At 49.3% G+C, this 14,689-nt stretch overlaps 1 protein-coding gene across 1 annotated transcript in view; it reads right to left on the bottom strand.

Moving 5' to 3' along the window:
* Positions 1–9,295, bottom strand: part of Mob2 (MOB kinase activator 2) — a 170,791-nt gene extending 161,496 nt beyond the window's left edge. Inside the window, exon 1 of the mRNA XM_065453307.2 lies at positions 9,095–9,295. Coding sequence (XP_065309379.1) covers positions 9,095–9,099 — 5 coding nt within the window. The 5' untranslated portion in view covers positions 9,100–9,295. The remainder of the gene's footprint in view (positions 1–9,094) is intronic.
* Between the last annotated feature and the right edge of the window lie 5,394 nt (positions 9,296–14,689).

Below are 14,689 nucleotides of genomic sequence, written 5' to 3'. Positions count from 1 at the left end.
GAATATGCTTCGGCTTATCCTCAGGGTCTCGAACCGCAGAGGGGGTTTAAGCGAGAGCAATCTACTCAGACTCTACCACGCGTTTCTGATGAGCCACGTTAACTATGTAGCCTCCGCGTTGCGCTGGTCTAAAGGGGATGAGGCCAAAATCGACGCCCTCATGCGCAAAAGCATCAAGCGCGTGCTGGGTTTACCACTCACTACCAGCACCGCGCGTCTCATGCAACTAGGCATGCACAACACCCTATCAGAGGTGATCGAGGCCCAACGAGTGGCTCAAATAATTCGACTATCATCATCGCGAGCGGGGAGACGCATCCTCGAATCCGTTGGATGCGGTCACCAGGAAATCACGGAGCGCAACGTGACCCTATCACCCATGGTCCGAGATACGTTCAGGGTAGATCCCATGCCACGTAACGTCCACCCTCAATACAATGTAGGGCGCCGGGTAGCCAGGGCTCGTTCCCTGTTAAAAGCGGCTGCTGCCACTCCGAATCTGGCATGTTTCGTTGATGCCGCCCAGTACGAGTGCTCTGATCACTATGCCGTAGTTTCGGTTGACTGTAATGGCACTCTCCTTAATTCAGCATCCGTGCGGAAGGTTTCTTCAACAGTAGCCGAGCAAGTTGCTATAGCTATAGCACTGAAGGACCCTCTACGTTCGAATATCTTTACAGACTCCAGATCGGCAGCCCGAGCTTTCGCCTCCGGCTCGATCTCAAAGGAGGCGGCGGCCATCCTCGGCAGCGAGGGGGCTGCTGGTTTTCATAGCATCAAATGGTTCCCGGCCCATATGGGAATCAATGTACACTCTGAGCTTGTTAACGCCAATGAGTTGGCCCATGACTGTGCGCGAGGTCTTACACACCGCGGCGGTTCAGGTGGACTCACGGGCGGCGACTTAGGGCTGTATAGGGATTCGCTTCTCACCTTCAACGAAGTCTTGACACATTATCAACTTGCTCGGCGGGCCTTTCCGCTACCACACCCTAAACTTAATAGACCACAATCGTCGGCGTTTCGCATGCTTCAGACGGGGTCATTTCCCTCCAGGGGCAGATTCAGTCACTTCGCGCCTAACGTAGAACCCCACTGTCCAGACTGTGGGGAGGCGTACTGCTCCTTGTCCCATATGCTCTGGCAATGCCCTGCGTTACGCAGCTCATCGCTAACCACTCTAACCGACTGGGAGGCAGCCCTTAAGAGCGGCGACCTCTCAGAGCAACTACGGGCTGTCCAGAGGGCCTGCGACAGGGCGGAGGACCACGATCTTCCGACCCCGACGTGGGTGCGGCCCGCGACGGCTACGGGGACTCCCTGAAAAGGGGGGTACCCTAACGCCGGTTCCTCAGGACCATTAATAAAGTTCTTTGTCTGTCTGTCTGTCTGTCTCTCTCCTAACAATGGGCCGGCTCTGCCGTAAATCCCTTTGGGCGTCCCATCGTCGGCAAGACCGGTGTTGACGTCAACCGCATCGCTTTCGTCAAAGGAGAAGTCAAGCTGCGCAAAACCGGTCTCCACGGCAGGGGTCCTCGCCGCTTATTGCCCAAGCAGAGCCAAGAATGAATGGTGAGAATATCAGCAGGGATTCCGGCGGTATATCAGAAAACGAGATCGCTCTCTAAACAACGAGACCAGAGGTGGCTAGGCAGTGCAGTGAAGGTGACCTTGAAGCGAAGACAGTGGTGGGCGGACGAGGCCACACGGCGGCTGCGCGAATGACAACTCCGGTACGGTATGCAGCGACGTCTCGCAAAGCTGTGCTCGACGAAAGCGCGGCACTATTACCACGCCCGATGAACGACTATGTTATCCTTCGCTTCTGGCGGCAGACAAAAAATTAAATAAACAACAACAAAAAAGAAGCAAACCGAACTCCTTAGAATAAGCCCCAAAGCTCATACAATATTCAAGCAGTACATCCTGTAGATGACGTAACGCGCAAACGCAAAAGCGAGACCATACTTAGCAATGGGGCACGCATGGGACGCCCAACATTTTTTTTTTCTAGGCATTGCCATCAATAGTACGTAGCATCGGTTTTCCCAAATGACGTCACAATGTGAAGGTGCAAGCCTTAACAACGCTCCCTTACGTCGTGCGAGGCCCTGATCTGAGCCGACTCAAAGTAACCTTAGCTTGATGTCCATACATCGCGAGTCCCTGAAATATTGAAAGAAACATAGGTTCGTCGAATGTAAGCCAACCGCGATATTCATCCGAGTGAGACGAATCACTTGCTCGCCACCAACGACGCCGGTCGCCATATTTTGATCAACTGCCGCGGAACACAAAAAAAGCCTCATTCTATAATGTCCGATCCCAACTCCTCGTTGTCTACATCGATCGAGCTATCGTCGTCTACTGTATGTGGACATCGGCTGACTCCTTTTTTTTTAATCTCATCATTTGCTAATGTCTCCATTTACATAGGCCTCATGTTTCCGCATGGGGACGCGACGACTGGTCAAAGGCTTGGGTGTCCGCAGATCGTGACGCCTCTGTCCGCGAGAAAACTACGGGCCAGCGCGTCGGCGAAATTGTGCGACTTCATCGAACTCCACAACGGGAAAAATGGCATAGCAGTAGACGTTCTAGAAACGCAAGGCAAGCCAAACAAAATGAACACCCTCTCCAATCAGCAACTTTTTTTTTATTTTTTAATCGGACCAACCCGTCATTTCGGGCACTTTCTTTTTTTTATTTTCGCAAGGCAGGACGACGACAGCACTCGAGCAAACTTAACAATCTTTTCCCTCACCGTAGCGCGTCAGTCTCTTCGCCCCAACACAGTGGCTTTCGTGACGCCCGGAGTTGGAAGTGGAGTGCGCGAACGAACTGCTGAGTTCGTTAGGCGATTCCTTGACACTTTCTTGCCCGCACAGACCACGCTGTCCCCCGGTTCCGTCCATCGAGTTAGGAAGGCAGCACGTCGAAAAAAAAAACGCGAGAGGTGCTTGAACGAAACGTGCTCGACAGGCCCGCGTAATCAACTTACGCTTTACGCGTTTTTCCGACTGTGAAATAAAGTTACAGTGTACTTGAACACAAAAGAAAATGCAGACTGTTCAATTCTTGCCAAACTTTCCTACTAGCGCTATATATTTTCGCTTAGCTCTCAATCGACGTGCCTTTAGCAGCTTAGCGCAAACTAAAAACATCTGGAGAAGCGGGTTTGTTTTTGCATGAACACGCCCCCCGCGTTTTATGGGAGTGTGGCGCCTTCTCTGCTCGCGCCTCCGATTCAAAGCAGGCAACAGTGACCTACAGAGCGTGGCCTCTGAGATTACCGGATTAGGGACGATGCAGCCCCCAAACAGTGTCACAGACACTGTGGCGAGACCACATAAAGTCAACAGGCAATGACGCCAAGGGAAGCATTGGGGAAGTTAAGCACGGTTGAAATTGGAAATTAGGATTATGAAAACGCAAATGAGTGAACGAAAAGCCTCCGGTGGGAGCCGAACGCACAACCTCCACATAACGCGTGCGTTGCACTACCAATTGTGCTACGGCGACGCCTATCAATCCGTCCACTATCTTTGGCATTTATGTCTACTAGACCACTAGATTAATAAAGGGAAAATCAGACATCCACCCGTTCGTAGCAATTGCTACAAAGGAAACCCGCACGGGTTCCTTGAAAGAAAAGCCTCGCATTTGAAGAAGCGGCTGCCCCGGAAAGGCGGTGCTCCCGGGTTTGAGTCCCGGACCAGGACGAATTTTTCTTCAACTGCGAGGCTTTTCTTTCGAAGAACCCCTATGGGTTTCCTTTGTAGCAATTGCTACGAACGGGTGGATGTCTGATTATCCCTTTATTAATTACTTCTCTCCACCTTGCGGGTTTCTGCAGAACTATTACGTTAGACCACTAGATCTAGCCCAAGGGATGTTAGCCAGCAACACTCAGAGATATCGTGGATGAATATGGAACATACTTTTTTTTTCTTTTTTTTTTGCCCGGTGGTGTCACGTACAGGATGCTAAACACGTAACTTGCGGCCCCTTGTGTAAACCAGCTCGTAAAGTTGTGCAGTAGAATAAGGAGTAATTATAATATAATATTGCAATTTGAACAAGGCCTCCAGTTGCGTGAATGCCTACTTGGGACTACCTGCAGCAGGTACAAAGTATTCTGTAAAGTTTCTCCACATCTCTACAACCACACGACAGCGTTCACGAAAGATGAAATAGTGGCGGCACCATTTAGTCAAACGTTGACGGACGGGTAGTGTACTCACTCTTTATGCAAGGTGTCTGATAATCTTTCACGTCAATTGTTAGGTAAATCGTGGTGAATGTTCATTAAGCACTCCCATCACACAAGCTTAGTTTGTATGGAGAGACCGCTCATGATTTAACGAAGCGAGGAAGTGCGATTGGCGAAGCGTCCCGTTGATAACTTCTCAAAACCTGCGGCAATAAGTCGACGCAGTATTTTTTTTCAACAACGGCGACACACAACATCGCACTAGTATACTTCTCAAAGGAGCGCCATTTTCATTTTTCATCGCGGACCCCCAAACATATGGAGCACCGTGCGTATATCGCGGCAGCCTATGTTGGAGCCGTGCTCTTTTTGCTTCTAGCAATATGGCCGCCGGTAGCTTCACTCGCTCCCGTAGGCGGCGGCTGGGACTGGCACTCCAGAAGTGGAAGTGTATAACTTCCCTGGTCCGCATCCTTACAAAATAACTCTCGAGCTGGATCCCTGGGTCAAGGGAGCCTTTCGCTTTCGACACCTTATAAACAGCATCGGCTCGGATTCAAGTACGGTAAACACGTGACAATGTACTTCCACAATGCCAATATGTAAAAAAGACAAAACACTACCATATACTGGTACTATTACTAAACCGGTTATCTGCTTTTGAGCCTATTGCATGGTTTACCCAACTCCACTAATTCTTAATCTGAACTAGAATGCCAGTCAAATAATTTTGCTATCTAATACACACCGCTGTCATATGAACATCATTTTTAGCTTCAATGCTCGCCCCATAGCTTCTCCCCGAGATTCTTATCCTAGTTTCTGCCCCATGTGTTAGTACCAGAAGAATGCAATGATTGTGCACTGTTCAAGAATAGCGTTAGGCTGCCGGTTATGACTTTGATGCGCCTGCCATAAGCACTATGAGCCATTTTTATTATTCTGGAGATTTCCTTCTCGTTATCCGAGTCACCCCTAAGCCCCCCCCCCCCCCCCCACCTCGTGACTATTTGACGTAGAGAAATGGCAGAGCTTAAAAAGGCTCAATATGCAAATAACGAAGATCATGTTCCTCTGAGCCTGTCTTTCGCACCCTTACCTTCATAGCTACTTTTGGACCATAGTACGCAGTGCTGTGTTTAGTGCCTCAAAATTAGAATTTAAGGGCGGGAAACTGAACGGAACGTCCATTGTTGCGTTTGTGATGTGCTGCAGTGAAGGTTCAGCTGCGGATAATTCGACAAACCAATTACAAATTAATTAGTATATGAGTGTAAGTAATTACGCAAAGCACAATAAACATTTCATTAGTGGTTCTTAACGTACTCTTCAGGGTCAGAAATAAATTATGAGTTGTTCCGATTTCTCTGGATGTGGAACTGCGTTTGGGCACTGCCGGATTTCGGTCCTCAATCATTTGTTGCAAGCCGTCCCCAGCGTTGCTGAACAGGACAATGTCATCTGCAGAAACAGAACGTTGTCCCGTTGATATTTAGTAGTAGCAGTAGTAGTATAGTAGCAGTAGTTGTAGTAGTAGTAGTAAATTGCTGTTCATTATTTTAAATAAATAAAGGAAAAGGAATGAAAGGAAGTCACTGCTTTTATTTTCGTAAACTACTACTACTAATTTTGCGCGAACCACCCAATTATTGACCATTCGCCCACGGTGGGTAGTGGCAACAACTGTTGACCCGCGGTGACTGTCCAGCGCAGGCCGCTGAGATGTGAAGAACGTTCGATCAACAGGATCCACCACGGTTGCTAGGGCGGAATCGACAGAACAAGGTTTCTCTGGTTATAAAGGCATCCGTGGTTGACGTGAGCTCCAGATGGGGGGTACCGCTGTACCGCGGACTCCCAGGGTTCCCAGCACTGGGGCGTGTGCCAACCAGTGTTGCCACTGTTTCTTGATAGGATCAAACTGAAGGACGGTTCAGATTTCGTTAGAATTCGACTAATATTACTGGCTCTGAATCCGCTAAAAATCCGCCACGAAAATCTTACAAACATAAAAAAAATATTAAATATGGTTAAACAGACATTACTAAAGACTTCAAGCGTCATATTAGCGATATTCAAATACAAGTTTACGATAGAGGTTTAAGGGAACAGTCTACATAAAAGCACAACGCTCGTTCAACACACACACACACACACACACACACACACACACACACACACACACACACACATACACACACACATATATATATATATATATATATATATATATATATATAAAAGCTACGTTTTTCAATTCATAACATGTAACAAGACGGATAAGGTGCCTGGACACCGCATGGGTTACATTATCAAGTAAATGCAAAGCAAATATTTGTTCTCATTTAGTTAATTTAAACGATACAGAAAAGCAGCATACACAATCCGCTTAATATTCCCGTTAATTGGGTCGAAGGTGCCTTGAGAAACGTCATGTGAATTACAATATAATTTATGACAATAACAAAATGGCAACAGTGGTGCCAACAATGATCCAAGGTAAACGGTAACTCTTCAATCGTCATCGCCTCTACACATGGTGAAATGAAATAGAAACACATGATTATCTTTCCAGACCGTAAGTTGTCCGTAAGTGAAGTCAAGAAAATAAGAAGGAGCAGCTCCCTCGTCCGTGGTCACGGACCCAGAAGGTGGTCATACGTACTTATCGTAGCTTCGCTCCGCATTCATTCTAAAGCAAAAGTAAAACGGCTAAACAACGAAGAGGTATACCGTTAATATCGTGCAATAACGAGGAAACAACGAGTAGGGCTACTTCACTTCAGGAGCGATACAGGTGAACACAAACTGCGCGCACGATGAGAATTCAGAAGCCACGAGACGAGACACGCGAGCGCTATATTTCAACTCTGTGATGACGTAGTTAGGGTTTGCCGAATGTTCCTGACACGATGTCAAATTCCAATGTAGAAAATTCGTTTTGTACTACATACAATGCAATACCTGACCTCTGAACTAGCAGTAACTGTCCATTGATGAGAGGTGTACGTAACTGTAAACGAACGATAGCACGGTGAACGCCACAAGACGAAACTTTTCTCGCATACGAGAATTCCGTCTAGTGCACCGAGTGATGAGCTTCTATTTGCCCAACAACACGGAATTGATTACAACTGATCAGATTTCACTTTCTCTTCTTGCGCAATACAGTGCAACCACAACGCAAATAGTCGCTTGGCATCGCGATTGCGACCGACAATGCAATGACTCATCGGCCCTCAGCGATAACACAAAGAAAACGATCAGCGACAGCGGCTGTCCCCTTTCCGTCGTCAATGTCACGCCACGCACAATCGGGAACTGCTCAGACGCCGCTTCGCTGGCGCCCATAAATTCACAGCACACGCGCCCGTCGAAAGAGGGGCCGCTCATTAAACGGTCGTCGGCTGTGAGAGGCGGTCACATCGTCAGCGCGAAACCTACGCTTTATTGATGACAGCGCGCGAACGAATCGCACCGCGCATTCGACGCTACGATGGGGCATGCATGCGTCGCGATTCAGGGGTCGTCCCCTTAACGACCCGCCGAGACGAGCAATCTCCTCCTTCGCGTAAATCGCTCTATGCAGAAAAAGACCCCCTTCTCGAGCCTGATCGCCAGCTGTAGTATCGTACACCCTTCGGACGCTTAGAGCGTCTCGCGTAATCCATAAACGTCGCACGCACCGGAAGAACCTGCCACACGGAGGTTTCTTTCGGCCGCTTATCTCTCTCACGTTGTGACGGGAACAGAACGCATCGCGTCAGGTGTGCTGGCCGGTCAAGCGCGGTTCTTTCGACTGCTTTCGGCCGCGTTGCGCCAGCTGATTTCTCGCGGGCCTGACCCAGATGCCAGCGGGCAGGCGTCGCGTTCTCTCGGACTAGAAACAAACACTCCGCGACCACTTCACGGCCGAGCCGGAGCAAAACATCAAAGCACAATCGCCGGGGTGCACGAGAAGACTCGTCCTTCACCCCCACCGACATACCCGGTCCCTCAGGATGGCGACAACAAAAGCAATACGAATAAAGGCATCGCGTCGAGAAAGAGGGCCGAGCTTCGTCCACCCGGTGCTCGGCGGACGACCTCAGCGCGTCGTACTACATACAATGCGCGGTGCTCTTCGCGCTGCTTGCCGAACTGGATAGAGCTGGAGAGAACAGTGAACTCTCTGCCGGGAACCAGCAGACCTTGAAAGTCGCTCTTCGGCAGTCGGCAGCGCTGCGCGAAGCAGGCCTCTCGCGGGCGGGCGCGGAGGACCGAAAATGACCCCGCTCAGCCTGCGCAGTACACACAACATGCACACACGCCTACACAACACTGCTCGGACGAGACGAAAACAAAACAAGAAAAGGCGAGTGCGGTAGTTTTCTTCCGCGAACGGTCACGAAGTAAAAACCTTCGGCGGCTGACGTTCGCTCGCACCGATGACACCGCTCGCGTTTGTTGAACTTTTGCTTCCGCGCTGGGATCAGAGGACGCAGGAGAAAAAGGGGGGCAGGCCGCAGTAAAGTGTGCGTCCGGTTCCCCGGCGCGCCAGCGCTTTCGACGGCCCTGCGAAGCGGCTCGAACGGTGAGCAGCAACGCGTTCGAACGGGGGGCCCGACGACGCCGGAAGAATATGCCGCAGCCTGGCGACACGCCGATTAGGCGGACAGGTGCTCGCACCGAGGGCCCTTTCGGAGCTCTGGCTGTTGCAAAGAGGATCGTACCGGGCACGGGCAGCGTGTTGCGTTGCCTCCCACCATCGCCGTCCCGCTCCGTGTGTTGTTGTGCACGAGCGGCGGTGTTACCTTTTTCTCGGACGAGAGGCAAAAAAGGGGCATGCGCGCTTGACAGAAAAAGGCGGCTGCCGACACGGGCAGCGCGCGCTCGGCTTACCCCATAAACCAGTCGACGGTGTCGCGGAGGTATTCCGGTAGCCTATCCAGCTTGGCGTTTGGGTCCTACGCTACCGCCGGGAAAGATTTTTCATCAACGGCGGCTCGACGACGGCAACACCGATCCACAGTCAACATGGCCGACTTCACGCATAGGAGCGATAGTTGCGCCGCGCCGGCGACAGATGGCGAGACCTGTCCAAAATCAGCTGACTTGGGTTCACGCTCGCTACAGTATTTCCCGACGAGCGCGAACGTCCGAGTCGGAGAAAAAAAAAAAACATTATGAGGACAGGCGCGGCGCGGCGCTGGCGTCGCATTCGGCCTCAATGGCACTAAAAACTGAAAGCTTTTAACAGACGTTTTGAAACTGCGATGTGCTTTTAAAAATTCGCCTAATATATCCAGTCGATAATGCTGCCTCCTCCAAGCATTACGAGCAGTATCACGAGTGGCATTTCGCTATTTATGCAGTTGCTACGCGCTATCAAATGTGACGATCACGAAATGTACCATTCGGTGAGACTATATGGTATTGCCATAAGTCAAATAAGCATAATATTCAGACTCTTCCTTACCATATGGCGACATAAGTCACAGAACATAGGCGTAATGCGTGGAAAAGTTCGGAATTTTCAGCGTCTTAATAACCACCGCCTTGTTGGAAAATCATATATCTGCTTCAAACCGATACAACAGTTTTTCTGCATGTCTGAATAAAGCACATGGTGATGGGAAGGGGTATACGCATTGCTGCTGCGTTTGATCTCGGCCAAGATTGGACTTGCTTTAGCAGTAGTCGGCTGCCGCAGCGGCAGAACAGAACGCCAACGCCACCACCGCCCTCTTCCGCTTTTTCTGGATGCAACGCTCTGGCTCTCACTATGTTCCATCGTGTCAATGCGTGATTTCGCATGCGCACCTGCGCACTGGGTTCGCTTCCGCGCTGGCGGCACGTTTTAATTTGTTGTGGCGCATTTTTTTGAGCGTTGCTATTTCTGTGACGTCTTCCGATGGACACGCGCCTTGGAACGTCACATTATTCGCCTCCTGGAATTAGCGGAGGGGTTTGGAGAGAAGGTTCCTCGACGGCAGAGATGTTGATGTGTCGCCGGGGCAGTTGCGCTATTTCGGTGTCTAAATGCATGACCCCCCTGCGACGTATACGTCGTATACGTGTTGTGTAACAGTAGGCGAAAAACGTACCCGTCTGCACACGCGGCTTTCGAGAGCCTTCTCAATCTGTTTAACAACCATCAGATATCAGCCGCGGTATGTTCACCGACTGGCGGCTATCTGTCAGTGAGCACTACATAGGTCGGGGGTTCGATTCACGACCACGGTAGGCGCATACCGCTGGGAGTGGAAGACAGAAAGGCTTGTGCTCCGTGCTCGTGGTCTAAATTAATCCGCGGCCCTCCACTACAGGTAGGCCTTGTTCGGAATGTCAAACATCATGTTTTTTTTTTTTTAGTTACATTTGCTTTTGTGAACAAGAACCCGCTCGAGCACGTTTGAACGAGCGTAGAATGTGTACACAGTGCTTGTGGCCGAGCTTGAGAAACGAAATTACACGCGACTCGCGACAAGATATCGCATAAGCGAGTCGCTGCAGGGCTAAAATGGTCAAATGTAAACAAGCTTCAATAAACAAGGTTACCCCGAGTGCCGCGGAAAAAGAAAAGAAAGAAATGTTGTGCTTAACAAAACATAGTCTATCAATGTTTATTTTACGCGCCCGGCAACAACCACTATGTCTTATTACGGTCGTGCAAATGAGGGCAGAAAAACAAGAAATACCGTTTCCACTTCGTTGCTGCGTGATGATAGCCGTATTGGAGCAAAAAGGAAGGAAAAAAAAAAGACGTACGAAGAGTGCAATTTAGCAAATAAACGCAAAACATAGTGAATACGGACCTTCACGATAAGCTATGCGAACAATATTACCAAAACAGCTGGAACAACAACACATTAATTACCATAAGCAATGCATAAAACCTGAAATGTTATGTAAAGAAACGTGGGGCAACGGCTGAAGACAGGATTGCTCGCCGCATAGCAATTCAGGAACGCGCTCGAAAGGTCAAGGCCCATGTAGGATCTGTCAAAAAAAAAAAAAGAGAGAGACATTCATCAACATGTGCGCGGGCGGAAAATTCCTTTGCAGTTACGCGGGTCAATCGTGGCATGCCGCTTTTCTCGCGCAGATATTTTTTATTCCGTCACCTCACAGCTCACAAATCGCGCAAATCAAAGCACGCCCTACGTGGCTATACTAAACCATTCGTCATTCATCGTCACTGCCCCACTTCGCATCACGTCATACCCTCGATCGCCAACCTTGCACAACTGAACTTCAAAAATTATTTAATTCTGCTGTTTTACGTGCCGAATTCACTATGTGATTATGAGGCACGCCGCATATATATAGTGGGGGACTCCGGCTTAATCTTCACCGCCTGGAGTTCGTTATAATCATACGAGCGTGTTCTTTCTTTTTTTCTCCCCCTCTCTTTTCTTTTTACATTTTTTTCTTTTCGCCCCCATCGATATGCGGCGCAGCCGCGGGATCGAACCCGCATGCTCGATATAACCGCACCCGGTAAGTTTCTTGTTGTTGTTGTTGTTGTTGTTGTTGTTGTTGTTGAAAGGCGGCCAAATGAATTCGCGACGGTGTCCGCGGTGGCGCATACCTATGAGAGAATTGGCACTGGAACGGAAGCCCAACGTACGCGCACCTCAGCCCACAGTAATTGGGTCCGGGTAATAAATCAGTATCGCATATGGTTTCACCCAGGACGTTAATGGCGAAGGAGTACGACGTTCTCGTATTTTCATTTTGTTGCGTTAATTTAGGGCCGCGCACCTAGTAACCGCGTTTAAGGAAAAAAAATAAAGGTGGGGGCGGGGGGGGGGGGGGAGGCCTCAGCGGAGCACCCTGAATGAACCCCTTTCCATTTCGTTTCGCCGTAATTGCATGACTGTACAGTGAGAGCGCTTATATTCCCGCTCCTCCACTCTACTATATTAGAAACACGGGGGAACCGCCAACCCTGCGCTCAACGTCCCGCTGTCGCTCTCCGACGCCTTTGCCAGACGCCGGCCTCGGAGGGTTACCGCAAAAGTAACAAAGCATAGGAAAGGAGTCGCATAGGCAGAACACAGTGCTACCGGCAACGGGGACCATCTGAAAGGACAGGTCAAGTTGGTTCTTTATTCTATGAGTTGAAGAGCAACGGAGAATGTAAGCATTGCGCTCTACATACCTCCGTTACTGTTAGGTTATTCTCAAAAATTCGCACCGGTATACGTTCACTGAAAGGCGTTGTGCGCTCACTCGAGCTTGTTCTCAGTATTGAAGGGAAAAAAAAAGTTGTGTGGCCCCTTTAACTGACCCCTTCCAAGCACAGGAGCTTAGTTATTCTTTTTCAGGGGAAAGAAATTAACATACTTTCGCGAATAGAACGAAAAAGAAAAGTTGAACAATGGTTTCATTAATTTTGACCTCGAAATATTGTTAGGAGAAAACCACGCTAAATTTTGGGAATATCTTGAAAGCGAGTGTAGTTCACATATTTTTCTGTCTTATATGCAAATTGACAACCTATCTAGGCATTTGAAACCGACGTCATATTTACCTATAAATCAGGACAGCCTCCGACTGTTCCACATCAGCTCTCGATCCCTTGCCTAAATTCAGGGCTTGCTCATACGAGTCGTTCAGCCACTACAAAAGTCGTCTGTAGCGTTCTGGAGGTCTCTACCTTAATTGGTTCTCCTAATCTTCTTAATTTTTTATTAACGATCTTCCCAGCGGCATACTATATCCATTCTCTACTCCGACGCGTCGCAGACGGCTGTGTAATTCATCCGTGCAAGATTTGATTCCACTACAAAGAGATCTCTAAATTCAATTGAAACCTGGTGCCCTAAGTCATCACTGACGTTCGACATTAGGAAACGTAAGCCGGTGCAAGTAACATACGGAAACAGTCCGTCATAGTGCTTGCTCATTCAACCCAATAACCGCAGCACATGTATACCCCCAACCATAACACACACAGGCACGCCCGCGCAAGCACTTGTGCCCCTACCTAGCTGGTTTTGCCCCATTGTTCTCAAAGCTGTATAAAACATTTATGGTACACGACAGCGAACTAGAACTGTACCTATGCAATGAGAAAAGTCGTACTTGAAAACTGTGCAATAAATCTGACCACGCCGTATGCAAGAAAATATCTGGCACAAACGTTTGACAACGATGCGTTGTAAAGTTTATTTCAGGCAGTTTTCCTGTCGTCTGTCACAGCTACTTACACGGGTTCTCGCAACAAAATTTCACCAGAAAAAAAATCTCATCCCCATTAACGATACGAGTTTACTGCTTGAAGGGCCCCTCACCAGGTCTGGTCATTCTGAGCTGACAAGCGCAGATCATACATTGCACGATAACAATCGTGTCTGCAAAGTATTACATCGCTACCCGCCGCGGAAAGATCTGAAATTTCAATCCGAACGCCGTTTCCCTCTTCACTCGCGGCCGCAGCGCTCCAAGCCGGACGGTGACGTAATAGTGCCCCTGCGCCTACGTAATCGTGTCCGCAGTGTGACGTCGCTCGTGGTGACACGTGACTTCGAGAATTATTCGAAACAGCATCTGTTATCTGTGCGATCTGTTGCTTGAATTGACCAATTGAAGTTTACAGAAATAATAAACCACACAAACGGAATTTCTGCGTGGTTTTTTTTGTTTGTTTTACTTCGCACCGAAGCAAGAGAGATGTACTTCCGCTTCGTCTGCTTGCTCCCATGGTCACGTGCGCCGGTACAGGAACTGCCATTTTCTGCCGCGTTCCAGCGCATGATCACGCTCTGCAATGCGCTTGTTCTGCCCCAGTATTCGTGTAGCACTGAATTATACCGCTAGTCATGTTTCCTCGTGCACAGCGCGCAAAATCGTGCGCTGTGCGAACGAGACAGCCGTCGCGCGCGACGCCGTCGGCGGATGTGAAGTGCGTAACGTCAAAAAAAAAAAAGCGAGCTGAAAAAAAAATGAAGGCGGGGCCTGTGACGTATGCGTCACGTGATCTTCGAGGTCCGGTGTGGGAGAACGCAGGGAATAGATAGAATAAACTTTAATGTCCAACGGAAAAGGTGATCTACCCACCCCCCGACACGCAGGTCAGGGGGCGAGTGCCGCCGCCTCAGATGCAGGCTGGGAGGTCTTGGGTCCCAGCAGCCTCTTCAGCCAGTTGGACGAGGCGGAGCTGGAGCTCAGAGTCTGAGCTGCGCAGCAGGGTCTCCCAGGTGTCTCTACTATTTATTTTGTGCGTTCCCCCGGGAGAGTACGGGCATTCCCATATTATGTGGTCGAGGGTCCCTCTCGCCCCACAAAGATTGCATTTATCGCTCCTGGCCTCGGGGAACATGTGGTTCGCCATAACCGGGTGCGGATATGTATAAGTTTGTAGTCGTCTCCACGCGACTGCTTGTTTGATGTTTAATTTTGGGTCTGGCGTCTTGCTTGGCAGTGGAGCCCGCCTGCTGAAATCATGGGTTCACGGCACTCAAATATTTCTATCTCGGCTATTAATGA

This window comes from Dermacentor albipictus, chromosome 3 (assembly GCF_038994185.2).
Source record: "Dermacentor albipictus isolate Rhodes 1998 colony chromosome 3, USDA_Dalb.pri_finalv2, whole genome shotgun sequence".
In the NCBI taxonomy this organism is placed as follows: domain Eukaryota; kingdom Metazoa; phylum Arthropoda; class Arachnida; order Ixodida; family Ixodidae; genus Dermacentor; species Dermacentor albipictus.
The sequence above is the reverse complement of the archived record's forward strand: the minus strand, read 5'-3'. Positions and strand labels throughout refer to the sequence as shown.